This window comes from Phallusia mammillata, chromosome 3, assembly GCF_965637545.1.
Source record: "Phallusia mammillata chromosome 3, kaPhaMamm4.hap1.1, whole genome shotgun sequence".
Classification (NCBI taxonomy): Eukaryota; Metazoa; Chordata; class Ascidiacea; order Phlebobranchia; family Ascidiidae; genus Phallusia; species Phallusia mammillata.
The window spans coordinates 4503709-4524339 of record NC_137254.1 but is presented as its reverse complement, the minus strand read 5'-3'; the positions used below and the strand labels follow the sequence as shown (position 1 = coordinate 4524339).

Below are 20631 nucleotides of genomic sequence, written 5' to 3'. Positions count from 1 at the left end.
ATCATGAGAAACTTGCGGCCTTAAGGAGGTATGCGACCGTTTTTAGGACAACAAGTGTGCCCCCTGCGGCTAAATGTTAGCATTTCTAAACATACTGAAAATAAAAAATACTTTATTGTTTTCAGTTCAAGAACGAAGAAGGTAATGTGGACAAATTTGTTGGGTCGCTTGGGTCGTTTGACGGTGACAGCAACATATCTCACTGTCTTGTTTGTGAGCGACGGTGACACGCAATACCCAGGATTTAATGCGACAGTAGGTGAGGCAAATCTGCTTTCGGGCACAAAATTCTGACATGCAAATGATAAAAACACACTCGAACTCAGCCAGCATGAGTTATAGGTTAAGGGTGGTCTGAAAATGTAATTTCAATATTTGTTTTGTCAATAACATAGCACTAAAAAATTTGAGTTCAAGACGGGTTGTTTTGACATCAAGTTCTTATTTTTGGTTTGGTCTTACCAACTTATATCGTTTTGTTAGTTTGCTGATGCCAAGCTGAAACATTTTATATAATAAAAATACTAAATAAAATCCATTAAATTATTGTCACAATATAAAAGCAATGAAATGTTTGAAATAACAAATTTAATAAAAGCAATGAAATAACAAATTTAATATGTAGAAGTAAATTTTAATCCATAAAAAGCAGAATAGTGCTCGGACCTTAATATCACGGTTGAAAAATGCTTTTTGTATAGGAATACAACCATCTGTTGAATGTAGGACTGAAAATTTGACCATCAGGTAGGTTAATATTTTCTTTTTGATTCTTTTTGAAAATTATTGCTAATTGTTGAAAGTCTGTAATAACTAGAAGATTATTAAAAAAATATAGTATTTCAAGGATTTTGGTGCGCTGCCTGTTTTTGCCATAGGCTTGTAATCTCTTGTTTTTAGTTTTTTATTGATTCAGACATTTTACTTATCAGTTTGCAATGGGTGTTCTAATCGGTTTTCGCGATAAATAGAGCAACATAGTATAAATGTTTGGAAAATTTAGTGCAAACATAGTATAAATGTTTGGAAGTTGTCTAGACTTTTATAATGTACAAAAACTTAACAGTCCAATATTCGCAGAGTAACAGCTGATCAACAGAACACATTAGATTACGAATTTGGCGAAACACTTTACATGGCATTAGACCGGGAAACCCGCCTTTCTCAACTCAATAACAGCTGCAAGGTCACGGGGTCAGACCCAGTGTTTACGTTTGACATTGACCAATGCAAAGGTGTTTTTAAGGTAAAATTGGATTTTTGTTCTGAACACATAGACAATACAATAAAACTGATTGTTTACAATAAAACTGCTGGATAAGCAATACTCATTTATACATAGACAATATGTCCTTATTATATTTTAGAAAACATTAGCTATTAGAACCAATAAACATTGTATAGTTATGGATAATAATAAAGTGTTTAATCTTTGTTTTGCTGCATAATGAAATGCCGCCTATTTTGAAATATAATGTAATTTTCCTGCTCTTGTACAGAATGAAAACGGTACGGTGTCGGTGTCTTTCCTGATCTGGAGATTCCTAGCTCCATCCCTTGCCGTGATCCAACGCGACGTTCAAAACAAGCTCAATGTGACTTGTCTATTTGACGCGGAAGTTCTTATCTCGTCATCCAAAATTTATACACAAATCGGGTAAAGAGACGAAAGACTCCTGTCGTGGGTTCGAATCCCATCGAATGCTAGCTTTTTCTAGCTGACGCCTTGCCATATCGATGTGAATGCTTGGTGCCCGTCTGTTTCGGTACACGCCGTTAATAGGCCTGAGGTACTATGATTTATCGATATGTATGTCGTGATCGCTGGTCTGCATCGACGCTTCAGGGCTGATCCCCGTATGAATATGTTCATCTTATCTGATACGGTCGAACTGGTGATCCCCTACTACGAAACTGACATGTGCAGCATACAAGGCATGGTGCTTGTGATTCGACTTTTGGCGATTTCTCCACTGAGCCTGTGTAGCTTAGTTGGTGGAGCGCGAGTACAGAAAAGACTCCTATCGTTGGTTCGAATCCCACCGCAGGCTATATTTTTCTAACCTGAGGTTTGCCTTGTGGGAATGCTTGGGATACCAACTGATTCGAATAGGCCCGGGGTACTATGAATGATATAACAGCTGTGGCACTCGGTACAAGACAACATGTACAAAACACACAGTAGGCGTGATAATACGTTACACAGTCTTTGGTTGACATCACTTTAAAACAATTTGACGAACGGAAAAAGAAATGTTGCACATGTCACAAAACATCCAACCAACCACACCATGAATGACATACAGCTGTACACATTCCACACGACACAGAACTCATCAATCTGCCCATGGCACAAGACACCTGGCATGCATGACACATTTGACAAAAAATAAGGCATAATTATACATCATGATGACACAAGACACTCAACAGCACTTGCCGCACTGTGTATCACACGCAGCACAGTTTATTTCTCCTTGCATGATTCGGTTGTTGTCCGGTACCTTAATTGTAGCCATTTCAGGTGGCAATTTATCCAACCGTTTAAAATTGCACAATTCTATTTAGACAAGGCCATAATATTGTGGAGAGTGTATTTACCAATGCTGCTCAACAAAATGCACGGTTTTAATGTAGTGCGTTAATTTGTATTTGATAATCTCGCGTACACACCAGGGCGTTAAAGATAGTAAGCTATTTGTCATATTGATTGCCATTTTTATTTCCGAAAATTTTTAAATATTGTAGATCTGAAGAAATTTCGGCGAAGAAAACAGGAACTTTGGATGTTGCCCTAAATCTCTTTAGCAACAAATTATATACCGAAAGCTTGCCCAGAGAAGTAACTGTACCTAACTACATTTTTGCTAAACTTAAACTTGATGAGATTTCTACAAACAACAATGACTTTATTGTCCAGGTGATGAAAACAAACAGCTTTTAGTGCAAGAAAACATTGCATTCTTTGATTTAATCTTCACTATTCTGGCATCTTTGGTCTAATTTGTAATTTATACTCTTAAAGTGGAACATCTTTTTGCACAGCTGGAAGCCTGTTGGGCGACACGCAATGAAAACTCCGATAGTTTGCCTAGTTACCAAATTGTACAAAGCGGGTAAGATATAGTTGCATTACCTCAACATATTATTTTCTTAATCGGGAGCTTGTTTGTTCAGTAATTAATTTTCCATCTGAATTTCACTCTGCCTTTTTATGGCTGTAAATGGGTCAGGCGAGCTGGACCATTCGGCCAAGTTCCTGCGCAATTTCACTCTGTGTAACTTAGCATTGAAATTATTAGGTGCGTTGCGCCACCCAGTGGGGGCGAGACTGCCGACGCAAAGATGATGATGCGCAATTACCGATCCAACTTTGCAACTTTCAAGGTGATGAGCTTTGTGTGGACAAACTTTACCGACGCAGATCAATTTATCTACATCCACTGCGACGTGACCGTCTGTCAAAATTCAACTGGACAATGCCCTGGACAGGTGAGTTGAATTAAGTGCATTTTGGACTTGTGATATATATATATATAAAAGTAGTGTTCGTCGAAAACTATAGAAAGATCGAGGATATTTGTTTTATCTGAACACAATTGCGGAGTATTGCTCACAAAAACTCGAAACAGTATGTGTCTAGATAAACTAAAGATTTTTTCTTGGCGTTCATTGAAAAGTTTTAGTGAGGCGCGGCTAATAGTCTGTTGCACACAACAAACTGGAGTGTCCTAGGTTCGCTTGTCAGTACGGTATACTTCCTGTCACAAGCTGCACTCATGCGATTTTATATGGCAAACCAGTACAATGGCCGAATGGTCCGGCGCGCCAGACCTACATCAAGACCTACAAAAACTTCATCGGGATTCGGCACCTATCCCCCCGTCTTGGGTCCGAACCTCATGGAAAATAACGATGTTTACTGTCCGTAGCATACACACAAACTAAAGAGTATTTAAACCCTCTTGTTTGGTTCAGCTGATAGAGTAATAGCACGGAAAATACGCCGTGCAGTGTAGCAATGCTTGGGAGACCGCCCTTTAATCGGCCTGACGCACTATGGTTTATATATATGTGTGCCGTGATCGCCTTGATTCGGTATGACGCCTTAATAGGAATGGATTGCCGTTAAATAGTAATATTAGTAAAATTGTTTTTGCAGTCCTGTTCTGGTAAGAAACGGCGATCTGTTGAAGACAATGGTCGCAATCAACGGCTTTCTGCAGGGCCAGTGCACATCGTTCAAGATACCGCTTTCCTGCTTGGTAGAACAATAAGAAAAAATTAATCTCTATTCTAGATAATATTGCTGATACACGTGCTTTTGCTAAGGAAATTTGTAGTTCTAGCCAGCAAGTCACACCTCTTGGGGCATAATAACTTAAGTTTTCACAACTTGGGGTCATAATAACTTAAGCTTTTTTCTCGATTTTATATACTGTGTCTTGGTGGTTACTTACGTAGATGTATATGTGATTAACTTGACCGGTAACAATCGCACCTTTTATTAAATTTCCATGACTTGTTTAAAAACAGACTTTGACTTGCATTAGAGAACATATAAAAGGTTCATAAAAAAAAACAATTACCTAAAAACATATTCCTTGGGTTCGAATCCCATCTCTAATTTTCTTTTTCTTGTATCCGTTGCTTTAACAACCAGACTGATTCGGTGGCCACTTGCAATCTTGACGTACACTGTGAATTTTATGATTATAACCAGCACATGCCCGTTTTAGTGCTGACTACATCAATAAATAAGCATCTATTTACCTATTTTTGTCTATTTTTGTTAAGCATGACATTTTATCTCATATACAACAGGAGAAAGAAGCGAAGCTATTGAAGGAGCCGGCAACAGCTACCAACTTGTGATGTTTGTTCTTCTGGCTGTAATTATTATCGGAGCTGGTTATATCGTATGGGGCAAAGTGACCCACGATCGCAATGCGAGACGGATTCGCCAGTAGATGAACTTTTTATTATTCTTATCATGGCATTGTTTGTGTGTATGCAAAAACTATTTAGGTTTGAAGATAAAAACAATTAACAAATTAAAGCTGTTTTTCATCAAGCTGTTTCTTAATTTTGTCATCAAATAAATACCATGCATCATTTCACTTATTACATGCTTCATTCATAGCTGACATGAAATTACTTTGTGAAAGTATTGTTGTGTTTCTGTTTAACTGTTATGTACAATATAATCACATATGGTCAAAACTGTGTCCTTTGTGTTATGTAATGAATCAGGAAATAACATTTTCAATTATTTTCGCGTGGTAGCCTGTATTGAGCGAGGTTATATTGACCTTTGAATCTCATCTATGGTAATTAATTTAATGTTTGTCTGGGGGTCACCAAACCTATGCCCGCTAGACTAATTCTTAAAAGACCCGGTTGTGCCTCTAGTTTACACAAAATGATACGCGTGGTACAAGACGTTATCTAGCCATTGGCACTTAATACTTAACCAAGCATTAGGTAACAATCATGACATTCGACTGTTACGTCATACGCGCTATAATAAATGACAGTTAGTAAACAAAGTGGTACCCGGAATGCCGTACGCTAAAATGTTGTGGACCAGGGGTCTCCAACACACGGGCCATATGCGACCCTCTATCAGTTTTTGTTTGTCCCTCAAAGCATTTAAAATTAAAGGTTGAGTTTGACTAGGAAGCAAGTGTAGATGTCGGACAAGTGACTAAATGTGATACCATCCATCAAATCAAAGAGTGAATTACTAAAACGAGTTTGACAGCAGTGCATTTTGAAACGACACAATTATTAAGCAGAAAAAGATGGCAAAGCTGCGGTGACTGTTTTTTTACAATACTTTTTTTGAATTCGAAATATCCCATAAATTAGTGTACTGAGTTGTCGAAATAACGGCAACCCAACGAAACCAACCAGCGACCAACCTTTTTCGTCGCGACCTAGTGTAGTACTGTCCAGGACCCCGTAAACAGATGCATTTTTAGTAGTAATAGTAATAATGTTTTGAGTTGAGTTGATTTTTTTCTTCGGCCAAAATCGTAGCAGCACAATTGCGCTAAAATATTCACCGGAAATAGCTGCGTAACGTTCAGACGTTAAAAAGTGTACAATTGGTCGAGGGATGATAGACGCGCTTAGATTGGAGGGTGAGGTTGGCGCATTGGGACATCAAGACTGGGGGCAACGTTGGTGGAACCAGTCAAGTTGAAAACTAGAAGCTAACCACCAGTGTTAGGGAAAGAGGGTGGTGTTCAACAGAAAAAGAAACCACCCAAAGAAACCCAGTTGAATAGTTTCAGGCGCCGGAAGAAAGGGTGCAGCACAAAACACAGTGACGATATTGAACAATATGTAGTTTTACTACATTACTCAAGAAATGGCACAAAAAATACAAGCAGAAATTGTAAAAGAGACTAGGCTCAGTTTTTGTTTGAATGAAAATCATGACATGTTAATTTGAACTATGTCACTTTGACAATGACACAAAACTATTCATATAAACACATTGCCTCAACACGTTTATACTTACGTTTGAACTGGTAGCCCTCGAGTCATTTGGTTATCTTTAGGTAGCCCTCGTCTTTCAAAATGTTGGTGACCCCTGGTCTAGAGATAGATGTAAATTACACGATAGTTTTGCAAGCCTGAAGGTAATTGCCAAACGATTTCGAGTAATAGATAGTGTTTGTTACATACAAGATATCGCAAGTGCTGAGCTGTTCATTAAGAATACGAATTGTCCTATCCAATATACGTTTTTGGTCGAGACGTGTGATTTTTCAACGTTGAAATTAGATGCGTTATTTGCTGCAGAATACAAACTTGCATCTACGTCTTTTTCGCGTACACTATCAACGTATATTAAACGTCATTAAATTGATTTTTGGTGTAAAATGCAAACATGCATCTACGTATATTTCGTGTATGTTATCAACGTTTAAACGTGAAAAATACAGGCAACAATCACATTGCAGTTAAGTGCGTTTACCATTAAATAAATGTATGTTCATCTTACGAAACCAATTACCGAACTACCAATCCTTTAAACTAAAATGTAACCAATTACAAACTAGCTATCACGAAACTAAAATGTACAGAATACGAGGCAGCCAACAGTGCTTACATTTCGACTTTCGACGGGCTCACCACTAGGTCTGTATAGCGAGATCCAATAGCTCGTATAGTGGGTTCGAATCCCACAGCTTGTTTCGGCTTACGTCCAGCCGTAAGGAAATTTTTTGGAGGCCGGCTTGTTTCGGTGAAGTTTTTAAAAGCGAGGCGCACAATATGAGCACCGATCGATATTTAACATGAACGCTAGAAATCGTATCGTATCGTATTTTACTTTGTTCTCGTGCACTTGAACGCGACAAGCATAGTAAATTATGACGATACAATGGCGCGACAAACACAGGACACAGCTGCGAAAACCTAGCGGTTGAAAATACGCTAAAATGATACTAACAGGTGGAGGGCAGCGGTAAAAAACGCAGCAGCTGTACCTGGTAAAAAAGCAGGCCTGAGAGGTATGAGAGGTAATAAAAGTATGTTTTATTTTTATTTTTGCTTTTCTGGCATTTACGTGAACACAGCTGTTAGAGCCTACAAAACAATCAAATTTAATGATTTGTTAAAACTGCCTGACATGTTGTAAAGCATACTTAAACAAAGTTTGTGTAATTCTGCATATTTATTCATAACTTTCTCGTTTCTGGCAATCGTTCCTATCCAGCAGATAAATAGTTGATCGCATATGCAAACAGTGTTGGTGCTGTTATAAATTCTGAGTTTAAACAGCACCCAGACTTACAACTACTTCTGTACACTACAACAGCTGTTCAAAGCGCGATGCTAGGACAAAAGGCTTCACTCAGTGTGGTATCGTATTTCTGCGAAAAAAATACATCGCGTAGAAAGGTACGTCACAAATATTTTGACATATATTCACATTGGTTAGCGAAACTAACGGAATTATCCGTATCATAAGCCTTGAGTTTAATACAAATTGTCAAGCAGACGATTAAATGCATTAGCAGTAAAAATTCAATTCTTTTTTATATGATATTTTGGCAATATTGCGCATTATTCGAAAATATCATTAGTCATCGTTAATTGGAGTCGAAAATTCCACTCTAAATTTGTTTGCATATAATTGCTTAGGGTGAATAAAAAGACATTAACTTCAAGATTATGATCAGCTTATTTTTCTTCTTTCAAGTTTGTGTATGTCTATGCTTTAATTAACAGATCAAAGAACCATTAAAACTTTCAATCTTGGCTTCGCAGTTAACTAAGTTGATGTCAAATTGTTTAAAAAGGTGTTCAGTGTTATGAAAAGAAGTAAATATCAATCACCTTTAACAAGCAAATAAGTTATAATATTACTTTTACTCACACGTGTCACAAATGTTTAAAAATTTATACATAACCATATTATTGATTATTAATTGGGTAACAGGCGAATTTTATACAACAAAATTTTGCTTGCGATATTTAGTTTTTAAGTTATTATTAAGAGACTCGTTTCATGTTTTGAAATTTATTTATCTTCTTAAATAACATAGAAATAAGCTTAAAATATTTTGTATGTAGCATTATACGCATGATGTGACTGCTTTCACTTTTTTACACATTTACACGTCCATAAATCTTTTTATTTACACATTAATATAAATACATTTTTATAGTGGATGTTTAACACAATAAAAAACACGATTTTATGTTTATAGAGCTCGTCTGGCAAATGTATTTTTATTCCGACGTTTTGACGTCTTATATAGGTCGTCTTCATCAGGGTAAATAACATTGAATGCCATTCAAGTTTACAGAGCAGAAGAGCTATATAAACTTGATACCATGCCTAGCAGCAATATCTCGTAAAACACGATTTTGTCTGTTTAGACTCGGACTTAACGCTGATTAGGTTTATGCTTATTTTAAACCGGATATTGTCGGAATTTAACATGTTCAGCGGATTAATGTTTTCAAGGTGCGTTTTTGGCAAATCCTTTTCTTTTAATTTAGCGGAAATGTACATTTTACAAACCTACGCTGTTGCAACCCAGATGACTTGAACCGTATTGGTATGCTGATGTCATATTGTATGACGCACAATTGCGTTTCCGCTTTTCTGTGACGTAACATTGCCCAAGGTACAGGTGTTGTTGTGTTTCGATTTGTTGTTTTGATTTATGTCCCTACCGAGTATTCTTTCTAATGTAAACTGAGACTATCTTGCGATTGCTTGTGTGTTTTCTCTTTATATCAGACATAGTTGACAGGTTCTGGTTTATATTTTGCATTGCAGCTGTATTTTCATTTTATTAGAGAACAATATGGGTGCATGTGCTTTACTATGTTTGCCAAGAAATCAAGAGTGTAATAAACCGCCACCAACGTAAGTTTTAAAATGCGTTTTAATTGACTTGTGAACAACATATCTATGCATAGCTTGACACAGGGGGATATACTAAAAGAAAGAATAGAAAAAAGACAACACGAAAAACAGTGACACTCTATCTGAGCAATAGTTTAGCAGAAACATAAATGTGTTTTCAGTATTAAATCACTGGTTGTGTTTTTACTTAACCAAACTAAAAACAAGTTAGGAAAAAACTGGTTTTCACCTAGCCGCATTTAACACGTATTTTTTTTGTTTAGTATACTTCGAATATAGGAAACAGTTCGTCACACGGTAAACTTTGATTGATTGTGAGAGTAATTGTTTGCCTCATATAGCTTTAATATTGTCGTTTTCAGCTTGCGTTACCTTTTATAGGGTTTCTTTGAGATGAGACATCAAGGATATCATAATAAATTCGACAGTCAAAAAAATGGTAGGAAGAATTCACATGAATATTGTCTGTGTATTTGAGTGAACATCATTGTTATGTTAAACTATTTATAGCCCGAAATGCGTTCTCCAATTTCGACCATAATATGAGCAGAACAACCAACACGTATAGATGGTGATGAGGGTCGAAACCAGTTCAACCAGTTACAACCACAACAAAACGACACTCAAACAACTAATGCTTGCTGTATTGCATTCAAACAAAACATAGCTTAATATTTAAAAAATCTAACTTTTTTAAGTTTTGTTCATTTCAAACAACCATATACACTAAGTTGTTATGTTAGAAAGACCGGATCCTACAATTAAATTTGATCAAAGAATACTAATGAAATGGTTTGCAATATTTCTTTTTTAACTTTTTTAAACAATATCCAGCATTTCTTCTTTTAATGCAATCTGAAGAACAAATGCATCATTGTGCACTGTATCGCGTGACTTGCTATCAAAAACCTGAGGCAATATTTATTTTTACACAAATAAATGCTATTTTTGTTTTCAATTTTGTCATCGAACATTTTTTATTTGCTGTAGATCATTTGCATGTATGTCTGGTCATCTGTACTTTCGGGTGATGTTTAACCGCATAATATTCCTTCCGTACAACGTTTATCATGTGTCATTTTGGGTTAAATAGGTACGCAAACATACAAAGTCTTTTGTAAATTTGTATAGTCATCCAGGCTTGTTTAAACTGCTTGAGGCAAAAGTGCGATCAAGAGTTTGTAGCAACATCTTTTATTATGTTGCACTTGAACCCGCAAAGAATCGAATAAATTGCCCTTTTTGTTTTGCTCTTTTAAGGTGAGCGCACTGCCATATAACGTATTGAAATGTTTCCTTCTGCATCTACAGCTGTGCCACATGTCAGCGGTTATTTTTAAACCTGCATTTGCTGTATATTTTGGTAAAAAAAAACAGAAGAAAATGTTTTAGCCCAGACGAATCTGAATTAAATAAATTTCTAGTATTATAAATATTATTGCACTAAAAAGATTAATTTGCAAGCCCACTTGGATGATCAAAACATGTTAAAGCAATATTCTACCTGATTAGGATAATATTGTATTATCCAGCAGTAATATTTTATACAGCCATTGCAAAGTATTTTGCAGACATAAGGGTGGGATATACAAATTTAAAATTGCCATGTTCAAAATGGCATTGCTTTCAGGTTGTAAATATTTTCTACATTTACTTTTCATTTGTACTTATTATGCAATGAATCTTGGCTGAGCAAAAACAAGAATGGTTGAGCTTTAAGTTTTTATGTTTGGTAATTTATCAACCTTTGTTTCTACGGAATTTTTTATCCATGTTGATTCATATTTGTCTTTAGGTGCAGGATCAAAAACAAGCACTCCGTGTTCAACAATCAACAAAGTCTGTGCATCTGGAATGAAATTAATTAGCGTCGCAATCAATCAAGTGTGGACACCAAGACGTCATGGTGGCGGGTGGCATGGAAAGCATGTCAAATGCTCCATTTGTGATGCCACGACTGCCACCAGCGTATGGCGGCGTAAAAATGATCGACCTTATTGTTCATGATGGCTTGACTGATGCTTACGGGAAATTTCACATGGGTATATGTGGATAGAATACTGCAAAAAACATTCAATATCTCGTCAAGAGCAAATGCATATGCCATTGAGTCATATACAAGAAGTGCAAAGGCTACTGAAGATGGGCAGTTTAAAGATGAAATTGTTGATGTTGTTATTTGTAGCGTCTCACTCACGCTTTGCGGGATTATACCAGATTTATTATGTTGCTGTCCAATACGCAGCACACCATCAGCACACGCTGGGTAGAATAACAATGCACACAACGGTTAAATCAACAGTCGACACACGATGGTAACCGGCACATTATAAAACACTACATCCCTCCCTTTTTACTTTAAACATCACAACAACGAAATTAAAACACATGTGCATAACAATGCTACACAAAATCACGAAACCACATTGGCGTTATAATTTGTCGTCCAGAGCGACTTCGCGTTCCATTTGTCACATCAGAATTTGGGGATGAGGCTTCCACATCGACCAATGGTGGTACATGGGGAACATCCTCTGATATACTTTCGTCATTGACATACTTTCGCAGAAATGATGAATTTCTTTTCATTTCCACCCCCTCCTTGTTCTGAATTGTAATTTCACCACTTTCTTCACCGACAACTTTTTTAGGTTCCGGATCAAAATTTGTAGAAAGCTTGTTGGTTTTGGGCTGCTTCACCAAAACTTGATCACCAACTTTTATTCCGGAGGAAATTGCTCTTCTTTTCTCATCAGTGTATAGTTTTCCTTTCAACTTGTTGCTCCAGTCTCTGTCATGAAACTCTTCTTCAGTCACATTTGGTTCTTGACAAAGCTCCGGAAGCTTTGTTCGCATTTCACGACCAAACATTAAATAATATGGAGAAGCTCCAGTTGTTGACTGTGGTGTTGATCTGTACGCCATTAAAAATTTGTTAATCTCAGCCTTCCAATCTTTGTGTTCTAAATGAGCCACACGGATTGCCTTCATTAGAGTTCTGTTCTGTCTCTCCACTTCCCCATTAGCTTGAGGCCAAAGTGGAGTTGTATGAACATGTTCAACACCATTTTCATTCAAAAAATCTTCAAATTCTTTAGAAATGAACTGTGGACCATTATCAGTCTGAAGTGAGTAAGGCATACCAAATCGTGCAAATATTTTGCTTAGCGTTTGTATTACACAGGAACTTGTAATTGACCTCATAATTACTACTTCATAGAACCTGCTATAGTAATCCACCAACACCAATATGTTGTCTCCACTTGGTAAAGGTCCCAGTATATCAGCTGCACAATCCTGCCATGGTTGACTTGGAGGTAGAACTCTTGCAATTGGTTCTGGCCTGCTGTACTCACTGGTTACTTGGCATCCATGACACCTCTTACACAGGGTTTCTGCATCTCTATCCATCTTTGGCCACCAAACTTTACAACGAAGCCTGTTCTTTGTTTTCACAATACCCTGGTGTCCCTCATGAGCAAGTTTCAACACAGCTTGGCGCAAACTACCCGGAATTACAAGTCGAGTGCCTCTAAGTATCAGGTTTCCATATATACTGAGTTCATTTTTCACATGTAGGTAGCTTGGATTCACACATTTTGACCAATCACCTGTTTTCACACAATGTCTGACCATTCTTAGTTCTTCATCATTTTCAGATTCTCTTTCCACTTCTTTTGATGACATAGCAACAGGTGTACTGTATTCCACAACTTGACCAATGAAGTCCTCAGAAACACTGTTGTCAATACAGCATGCTAAATTAAGTCTTGACAATGCATCGGCAATATTAGTTTTGCCTGGTCTGTAAACAACTTTAAAATCTTACCCTTGCAGTCTCAGCACCCAACGTTCAATACGTGCTGGAGGTTTAGATGACTTTGAGTAAATAAACTGAAGTGGTTTATGGTCAGTCTCTAATTCAAACTTCTTTCCAAACAGGTACAAATTAAACCTCTCACAAGCCCAAACTAGAGCCAATGCCTCTCGTTCTGTTTGGCTGTATCTTCTTTCAACATCAGTAAGACGCCTTGATGCATAAGATATAACTCTCCATTGACCACATTGCCACTGAGTCAGAACTGCACCCAATCCGTATGGAGAAGCATCTGCGATTACTCTTGTTGTGCAGTCATTACGAAAATAGGCAAGTGTATCTGCTTTCACAATTAAATCCTTCAGTCTTACAAATGCAATGTCCTGGGCCTTGCCCCATGTAAACTTGACAGTTTTCTTTGTTAAATCCAAAATGGGTCTTGCAATTGAAGACAAATTGGGAATAAACCTTGCAGAATACTGCACCAATCCCATAAAAGATCTTGCTTCACTGGATTGCTGCTATTTTCTCTTCACTTGGATTAATCCCTTGCTTGCTCAAATCATGTCCAAAAAAGGTAAGTTTAGCCATACGAAATTTGCACTTTTTAGCATTCAGTGTCAGAGCACACTGAGACATTTTATCCAACACAGCAAACAACCTCTGATCATGCTCTTTCCTTGTACGCCCATGTACAATCACATCATCTGCAATGTTTGCAGTTCCTTGACATCCTTTCAAAACATCCCATATAATCTTCTGGTATTTCTCTGGGGCAGAGTTTAGACCAAACATTAGTCTAGTATACCTGTACAATCCCTTGTGTGTGTTAAATGTAGTGATATGCCTGCTGTGTTTATCAAGTAAAATTTGATGAAATCCCCACTTTAAGTCCAATTTACTGAAAACAGTACTTCCGTTAAGCTCATAAAGCAACTCTTCCACTGTGGGTATTGGATGTCTTTCCCTCACGATAGCTGTATTAGCCTGTCGCATATCCAGACAATTACTTGATCACGAATTTGGTCATCTGCTTCATTTCCGAAATTGCAAGTAGCTGCACTTTGTCTTAATCGACATACAAACTGATCAACTGATTCGTCATTTGTTTGATGCAATTGACGAAACAAATGTCTTTCAAAAGGTATGTTGCACTTTGGTATAAAATACTCATTGAAAACAGTTAAAGTTTCATCATAGGTCTTGTTGTCATCTTCCTCGTTTACTAGTGTATAGTAAATTTCCTGCACATTCATACCTGCAGTATGTAGCAACAGTGCCATTTTCTGAACGCTACTCGTGATTCCCTTTCCCACCAAGAATAGATTGAAAGCTCGTTTCCAACGTTTCCAGCGTTGAGATAAACCATGTGCACCGTCTTGAACATCAAATGGTTTCGGTGCACCGACATCACTGTTTGACATTCCCACGAGGTCAGGATTTCCTTCCATTACCTTCAGGAAGATCCACAATCAACCCAAATGTTGATAAAACAAATGTAAAACAGATCCTCGTCGCCAAATATAGCGTCTCACTCACGCTTTGCGGGATTATACCAGATTTTTTATGTTACTGTCCAATACGCAGCACACGCTAGGTAGAATAACAATGCACACAACGGTTCATGCAACAGACGACACACGATGGTAACCGGCACATTATAAAACACTACATTATTGAAGGTAAATTGTAAAGTATATTTTACAAATATTGGATAAAACTTCCTGTACAATTTGATTGCATATGAAACATGTTTGATAAATCAAGTTTATAGAGCTCTTCTTGCAAATGTATTTTTATTCCGACATTTGATTTTCGAATTCATGAATTTTCCTTTGTTATTGTGCTCTGTACTAGTCGCATTCAGTGTTATTTACCCTGATGAAGACGACCTGCATAGGACATTGAAATGTCAGAATAAAAATACATTTGCCAGAAGAGCTCTATAAACTTGCTATATGCCTGGCAGCAATAGCTTATATATGCATATGAAACATGATTGATATATATGCTCTATTAAACACTTTGGTGACAAGACATTGCTTGTACAAGCTAGCATAGCCATATACACCATGCCAGATTGTTACAGAAGTAAAAGGCTTTAAACCCATACCCTACCAAAATCTGCTGTATTGATAAGACATTTTGTGTTAAAACAGCATGTACTGTCTGCAGCTTACTTAAATGTCAATTAATGGCTTTTATTTCTGTTGTGTACTGTTTCATGTTTAAACTGATAACTAGTAAGGTCACATTTCCAGTCGTTACTTAATGGTAAAAAATAATGGCCCAAATAGACAAAAAAAGCAACATGCTTTATTTTTTCAAATGTTTCAGCAAATGCTCATGCCATCATTTGTGATATAAAGTGTATATAAACGGGTGTAACTGATGTGACCTTCATATTACTGATGATTGCATGAGCATTTGCCGAAACATTTCAAAAATAAAGCATGTTGCTTTTCTATTCGGGCCATTATTTTTACCATTAAATTATGAACAGATCCGTATATAGTGTTCAAAATTTATTATTTGATCATGATTAATTAATGTGAATTTATCTTTTTTAGGAAAGCGTGGGAAACCCGACATCACAGTGTCAGAAGACCAGGATTTCAAAACAGTGAATTTCGACAAAATTCCAAAACTCAACGCAGTTTTTCAAGCTGAGAATGGAACTGTTACTGCTGGCAACGCAAGCACATTAAACGATGGGGCAGCTGCATTATGCCTCATGTCAGCGCAAGCAGCTAATAATTTTGGTCTGAAACCATTGGCTCGAATCGTCGGCTTTGCAGATGCCGCTGTAGAACCAAAAGACTTTTCAGTGGCCCCTGCATTCGCTATACCGAAAGCGCTTAAGATGGCTGGGGTCCGACAAGACCAAATTGCATTATGGGAAATAAATGAGGCATTTAGTGTTGTGGCATTGGCGAATATTAAACTTTTGGGCATCGACCCAGCAAAGATTAATGCCGACGGCGGTGCTGTGTCACTCGGGCACCCCATTGGCATGTCGGGTGCCAGAATTGTGGCCCATTTGGCACATAGATTAAAAGCAGGTGAATTTGGTTGTGCTGGTATTTGTAATGGTGGTGGTGGTGCTAGTGCTTTGGTGGTTGAAAAACTTTAATGTGTTTGACCTATTTAAAGATGTTATCTTTCTATCATGTACAGTAATGTTTTGAAATAGTTCCTTTATGTGATTTTTACATAACCTCTTAACTTTATGGTTTTTAGGCTTCGTATATTTAAAATTTAAATTTTGGTATGCCTTGTATGTTCAAAAGCCAGTCACAATCAACCATAGCATTTGTTACATATATTTTTCACTAAAATGGTTAATTAGGTACTTTAATGAGCTTATAAATGCATTGTTTTAGCAAGCTTTTGCAAAATCTTTGCCAAACAAATAGCTTAACCAATTTTTTGCCCACCTATATAAACCAATCTTCATTAAATAATGTTATTCGTGTTACCACGCAAACTATTTTAAAGTGGTACATACTTTGATATTATTTTTTGCCTTACCTAAAGTGTGTCTGTTCTGTTTAAAAGATGTGTGGAACAAAATTATATAAAAGTTTTTCGATTATTTTGTGCTGTCTAACAATTACACAGAAATGCTATTCAGTTTGAATGCAGATATTCGAAGTTGAAACATCAATCTTGGATTGTATGAGTTTAGAACAGGATTTTTACATTAGAGGCCCAGCAGACATACGCGTTTAAGTGCTGTTTTTTTATTTACTCTTATTGTACACATAATCATTTTTTCGGCCAAGACCTCTGGAATAAGACCAAAAAGGTCGATTCTGGCCGGAAACGGGCCAACCTGGCAACCCTGAACACATTGTCGGCCGTTATTGAAACATAGACCTGTGATGCGGCCGTCAATAGCGAAAGCCAAAAAACGTCCCCTTTTATCTACGGCAAAGAATGTACTTTGGATGGCACCGTAATAGTTAGTTAGCATGTGGACTTTTTCTTTTGAAAAAGACAATCTAAATCTACTACGTCTAATCTACTGCATGTAACATTTGTTTTGAAACATGAACGACTTTGCACGCTTTAAGCGGGTTTCCTAACGAGCTTCGTGCAGTCAACCGCAGCGCTAGTTACATACATGGCCTTGCAAGCCTAAACGCGGGTTTCCTAACGAGCTTCGTGCATTTAAACATAGCGCTTGTTACATGCATAATTTGGCCCACTTGAATCCGGTTTCCTAACGTGCTTCGTGCAATCAACCATGGCGCTTGTTACATCTATGACTTTGCGAACTTAAACGAGTTTTCTTTCGAGCTTCGTGCAGTCAAACACAACGTTTGTTACATGCGTGACTTTGTACGGTTAAAGTGGGTTTCTTAACGAGTTTCGTGCATTCAACCATGGCGCTTGTTACATGCCCGATTTTGCAGGCTTAAATCGGATTTCCTAACGAGCTTCGTGCAGTCAACCACAGTGCTTGTTACAAGAACGACTTTGCACGCCTAAAGCGGGTTTCCAAACGGGCTTCGTGCAGTCAACCATGGCGCTTGTTACATCTATGACTTTACAAGCTTAAAGCGGGTTTTCTATCAAGCTTCGTGCAGTCACCCATTGCGCTTGTTGCATGCACGACTTTGGAAGCTTAATAGTTTGCTAACGAGCTTCCGGTTTCCTGGCGAGCTTCGTGCAGTGAAACATGACGCTTGTTTTAAGTATGACTTTGTACGCTTAAAGCGGGTTCCTAACTGGCTTCGTGCAGTCAACCATAGCGCTTGTTACATGCACGACTTTGCAAGCTAAAAGCGGGTTTCTTAACGAGCTTCGTTTAGTCAACCATGACGCTTGTTATATACACGACTTTGTAAACCAAAACCGGGTTTCTTAACGAGCTTCGTTTATAGTCAACCATGGCGCTTGTTACATGCACGACATTGCAAGCTAAAACGGGGTTTCCTAACGAGCATCGTGCAGTCAACCACAGCGCTTGTTGTATGCATGACTTTTTACGCTTAAATGGTTTCCTAACGAGCTTTATACAATCAACTATGGCCTTTGCAGTATGCACGAATTTGCAAGCTTAATGCGGGTTTCCTAACGAGCTTTGTTTAGTCAACCACAGCGCTTGTTATATGCATGACTTTGATCGCTTAAATCCGGTTTCCTGGCGAGCTTCGTGCAGTCAAACATGACGCTTGTTTTAAGTATGACTTTGTAGCGGGTTCCTAACTGGCTTCGTGCAGTCAACCATTGCGCTTGTTACATACACGACTTTACAAGCTTAAACGGGTTTCCTAACGAGCTTGGTGCAGTCAACCGTAGCGCTTGTTGCATGCACGACTTTGCAAGCTTACGAATTCCCCTCGAGCTTAATGCAGTATTCTTTTCAATTAATCAAAGTTCCCCTTTTTATAACTTCACGTTGTTGTGCAACTTTCAATTGTGTCTTATCGCTCATGCCATGAATATCCTGTTTGGAAGTTTTCATGTGAGGGGTTGATTGTATCAAGCAACCTACAATATAGATGAAGTAATAGATTGTGCTTTAGTTATTGTCTGCAAAGTCCATTGTAAGTTTCAACTTCCTTATTTAAGTCAATAGACTTCATCATCTGTCTATTGTCTGTTGCGCACGCTTAGGGGAATCTTATATATCCGTCTTTATAACTTACTGGTTTCGATAGGAATTTCCCTTCTTGGTACTTCCGTGCTATACAAATCATAGAGCTATAAATATACCGTAAGAACCCTGAGCTTTCTGATATGCTGGCTAGAGTAGGAAGATGCAAGGTAAGGATTAGATATTGAGTTTCAAACTTTTTATACAGCAGCGGTTTTCAAACTAGGCTCCGCGGTCCTTTAGGGGTCCACTACATGAATTCAGAAAGATCGCGAAACTGAACTAAATTCAACCATCATATTGTTATTGGAATAATTTTGCAAGGCATAAATTAACGCCTATAGTTGTTATAACTGTAGGTTTTGTTTCGCTTAGGTATGTTTAGTTTCATAAATAAATTTATCCTGGACCGCGAGTGCTCGAGAAAATTGCGAAGGGACCAGTAAGGCACAAAATGAGTACCACAGTGCTAGAAAAAGAAATTGCTGGTTTGTAGCATATTCGCACTGTCCAAAAAAATACAGGCACAAGACCCCGGTTGATCCGGACTCGTTGAAATAAAACATTGTCGGGATAGGCGAACTTTCGAATTTACATTAAAAATCATTTGTACCTCAAGTTTTGTACGAATTAGGCGAAAATTCGGATTAATCGAATTTGGTTTGACCGAATAGTACTGTATAAGTTATCTGTTATTTGTATGGCATGCGTAAAAACGAAGTTTTAAAGGGAAATAAGTGCATAAACGGTACCTAAACTTGGGAGTAAGGACCACCTCTTAGGTTTTCAAAGATACAAGAAAGTGCTCATCAAATTAAAATGTATAAGAACACACTGCATGAATTACAAAGTTTAGCCCTGCTTGTTGTTTTATAGTTGCTACGGCCGATCAAACTTAAAACAGCTCGTTTTCTACTAGCCTAGCCTATTTATAGTTTCTAAAACGTAAATAGAAAGGTTTGTTGTTAAAATTAAAACATGTCGAGACACCTCAGTAAATGGGCCATTACAGTTTATTTAGGGCAGTGGTTCTCAAAATGTAGTACACGAATCACTAGTGGTACGTCAAGGCGTTTCAGGTGGTACGCGAGTAGCTTTCTTCTAAACTTACTTCAAGCCACATCATGAATTGTTGCTCAACTGACCCAACTGATCAGCCATGATTTGGCACAACCACTGTCTTGGACGTTTGTTAGGCACTGCTAACATGTTAGTTTTATAAATTAGCTAGTGTAGTCAAGAAAAACTCTTGGTCTACCCATTCAAACAAGATTTAGGTGGTACACAGCATTAGAAATATCCGATCAGTAGAAGTTTGAGAACCACTGATGTAAAGAATTATTCATTTGAAAAAAAAATTATTTTTTTATCCTAGCAGAATTTATTGCGATTTTGTATGTCAGCAAATGGTTGCATTTAGGTCCAAGCAATTGTTGTCATTTTCTCCATGAATTAAAGTGTGAGATTTCAGTTAGCTTTTCGTTAATGATGCACTGTGAAGCGGTTGTTAATTCGTTGTTCTTAGTGCTTTCACTAACAAATACTAACTCAGTCAAACAAAATACATTTAGTAATACTAATTCAGTCAACTAAAATACAGTAACTAACAATAATTCAGTGAAACGAAATACATAAAATAATGCTAATATCAATTTAATATCTAGTCAAAAAAAAAAACGATTATCAACTCAGTTAACCAAACTGCAGCAACCAATACTAATTCAATGAAACAGAATTACAGTAATTAATACTTATTCAGTCACACAAAATACCTCAAATAATACTAATTCAGTCAAACACAATACAGTAACT

General features: G+C 37.4%; 3 protein-coding genes and 1 pseudogene across 3 annotated transcripts in view; 3 read left to right on the top strand and 1 right to left on the bottom strand.

Moving 5' to 3' along the window:
* LOC145219289 (uromodulin-like) overlaps window positions 1–20631 on the bottom strand; it is a 121201-nt gene that overhangs the window by 48093 nt on the left and 52477 nt on the right. The window lies entirely within an intron of this gene.
* Window positions 1–20631, top strand: part of LOC145218008 (zona pellucida sperm-binding protein 2-like) — a 48953-nt gene that overhangs the window by 1005 nt on the left and 27317 nt on the right. Inside the window, exons 3-7 of the mRNA XM_080085409.1 lie at window positions 126–259; window positions 702–747; window positions 1081–1246; window positions 1500–1657; window positions 2749–2920. Of these exons, the coding sequence (XP_079941535.1) occupies window positions 145–259; window positions 702–747; window positions 1081–1246; window positions 1500–1657; window positions 2749–2920 (657 nt within the window). The 5' untranslated portion in view covers window positions 126–144. The remainder of the gene's footprint in view (window positions 1–125; window positions 260–701; window positions 748–1080; window positions 1247–1499; window positions 1658–2748; window positions 2921–20631) is intronic.
* Window positions 3044–5105, top strand: LOC145220169 (uromodulin-like 1). Its single transcript, XM_080087448.1, has 4 exons — window positions 3044–3116; window positions 3303–3492; window positions 4163–4265; window positions 4825–5105. Exons 2-4 carry the CDS (start codon window positions 3346–3348, stop codon window positions 4968–4970), a joined length of 396 nt encoding a protein of 131 aa, XP_079943574.1. The 5' UTR covers window positions 3044–3116; window positions 3303–3345; the 3' UTR covers window positions 4971–5105.
* LOC145218009 (acetyl-CoA acetyltransferase A, mitochondrial pseudogene) lies at window positions 14839–16359 on the top strand (annotated as a pseudogene).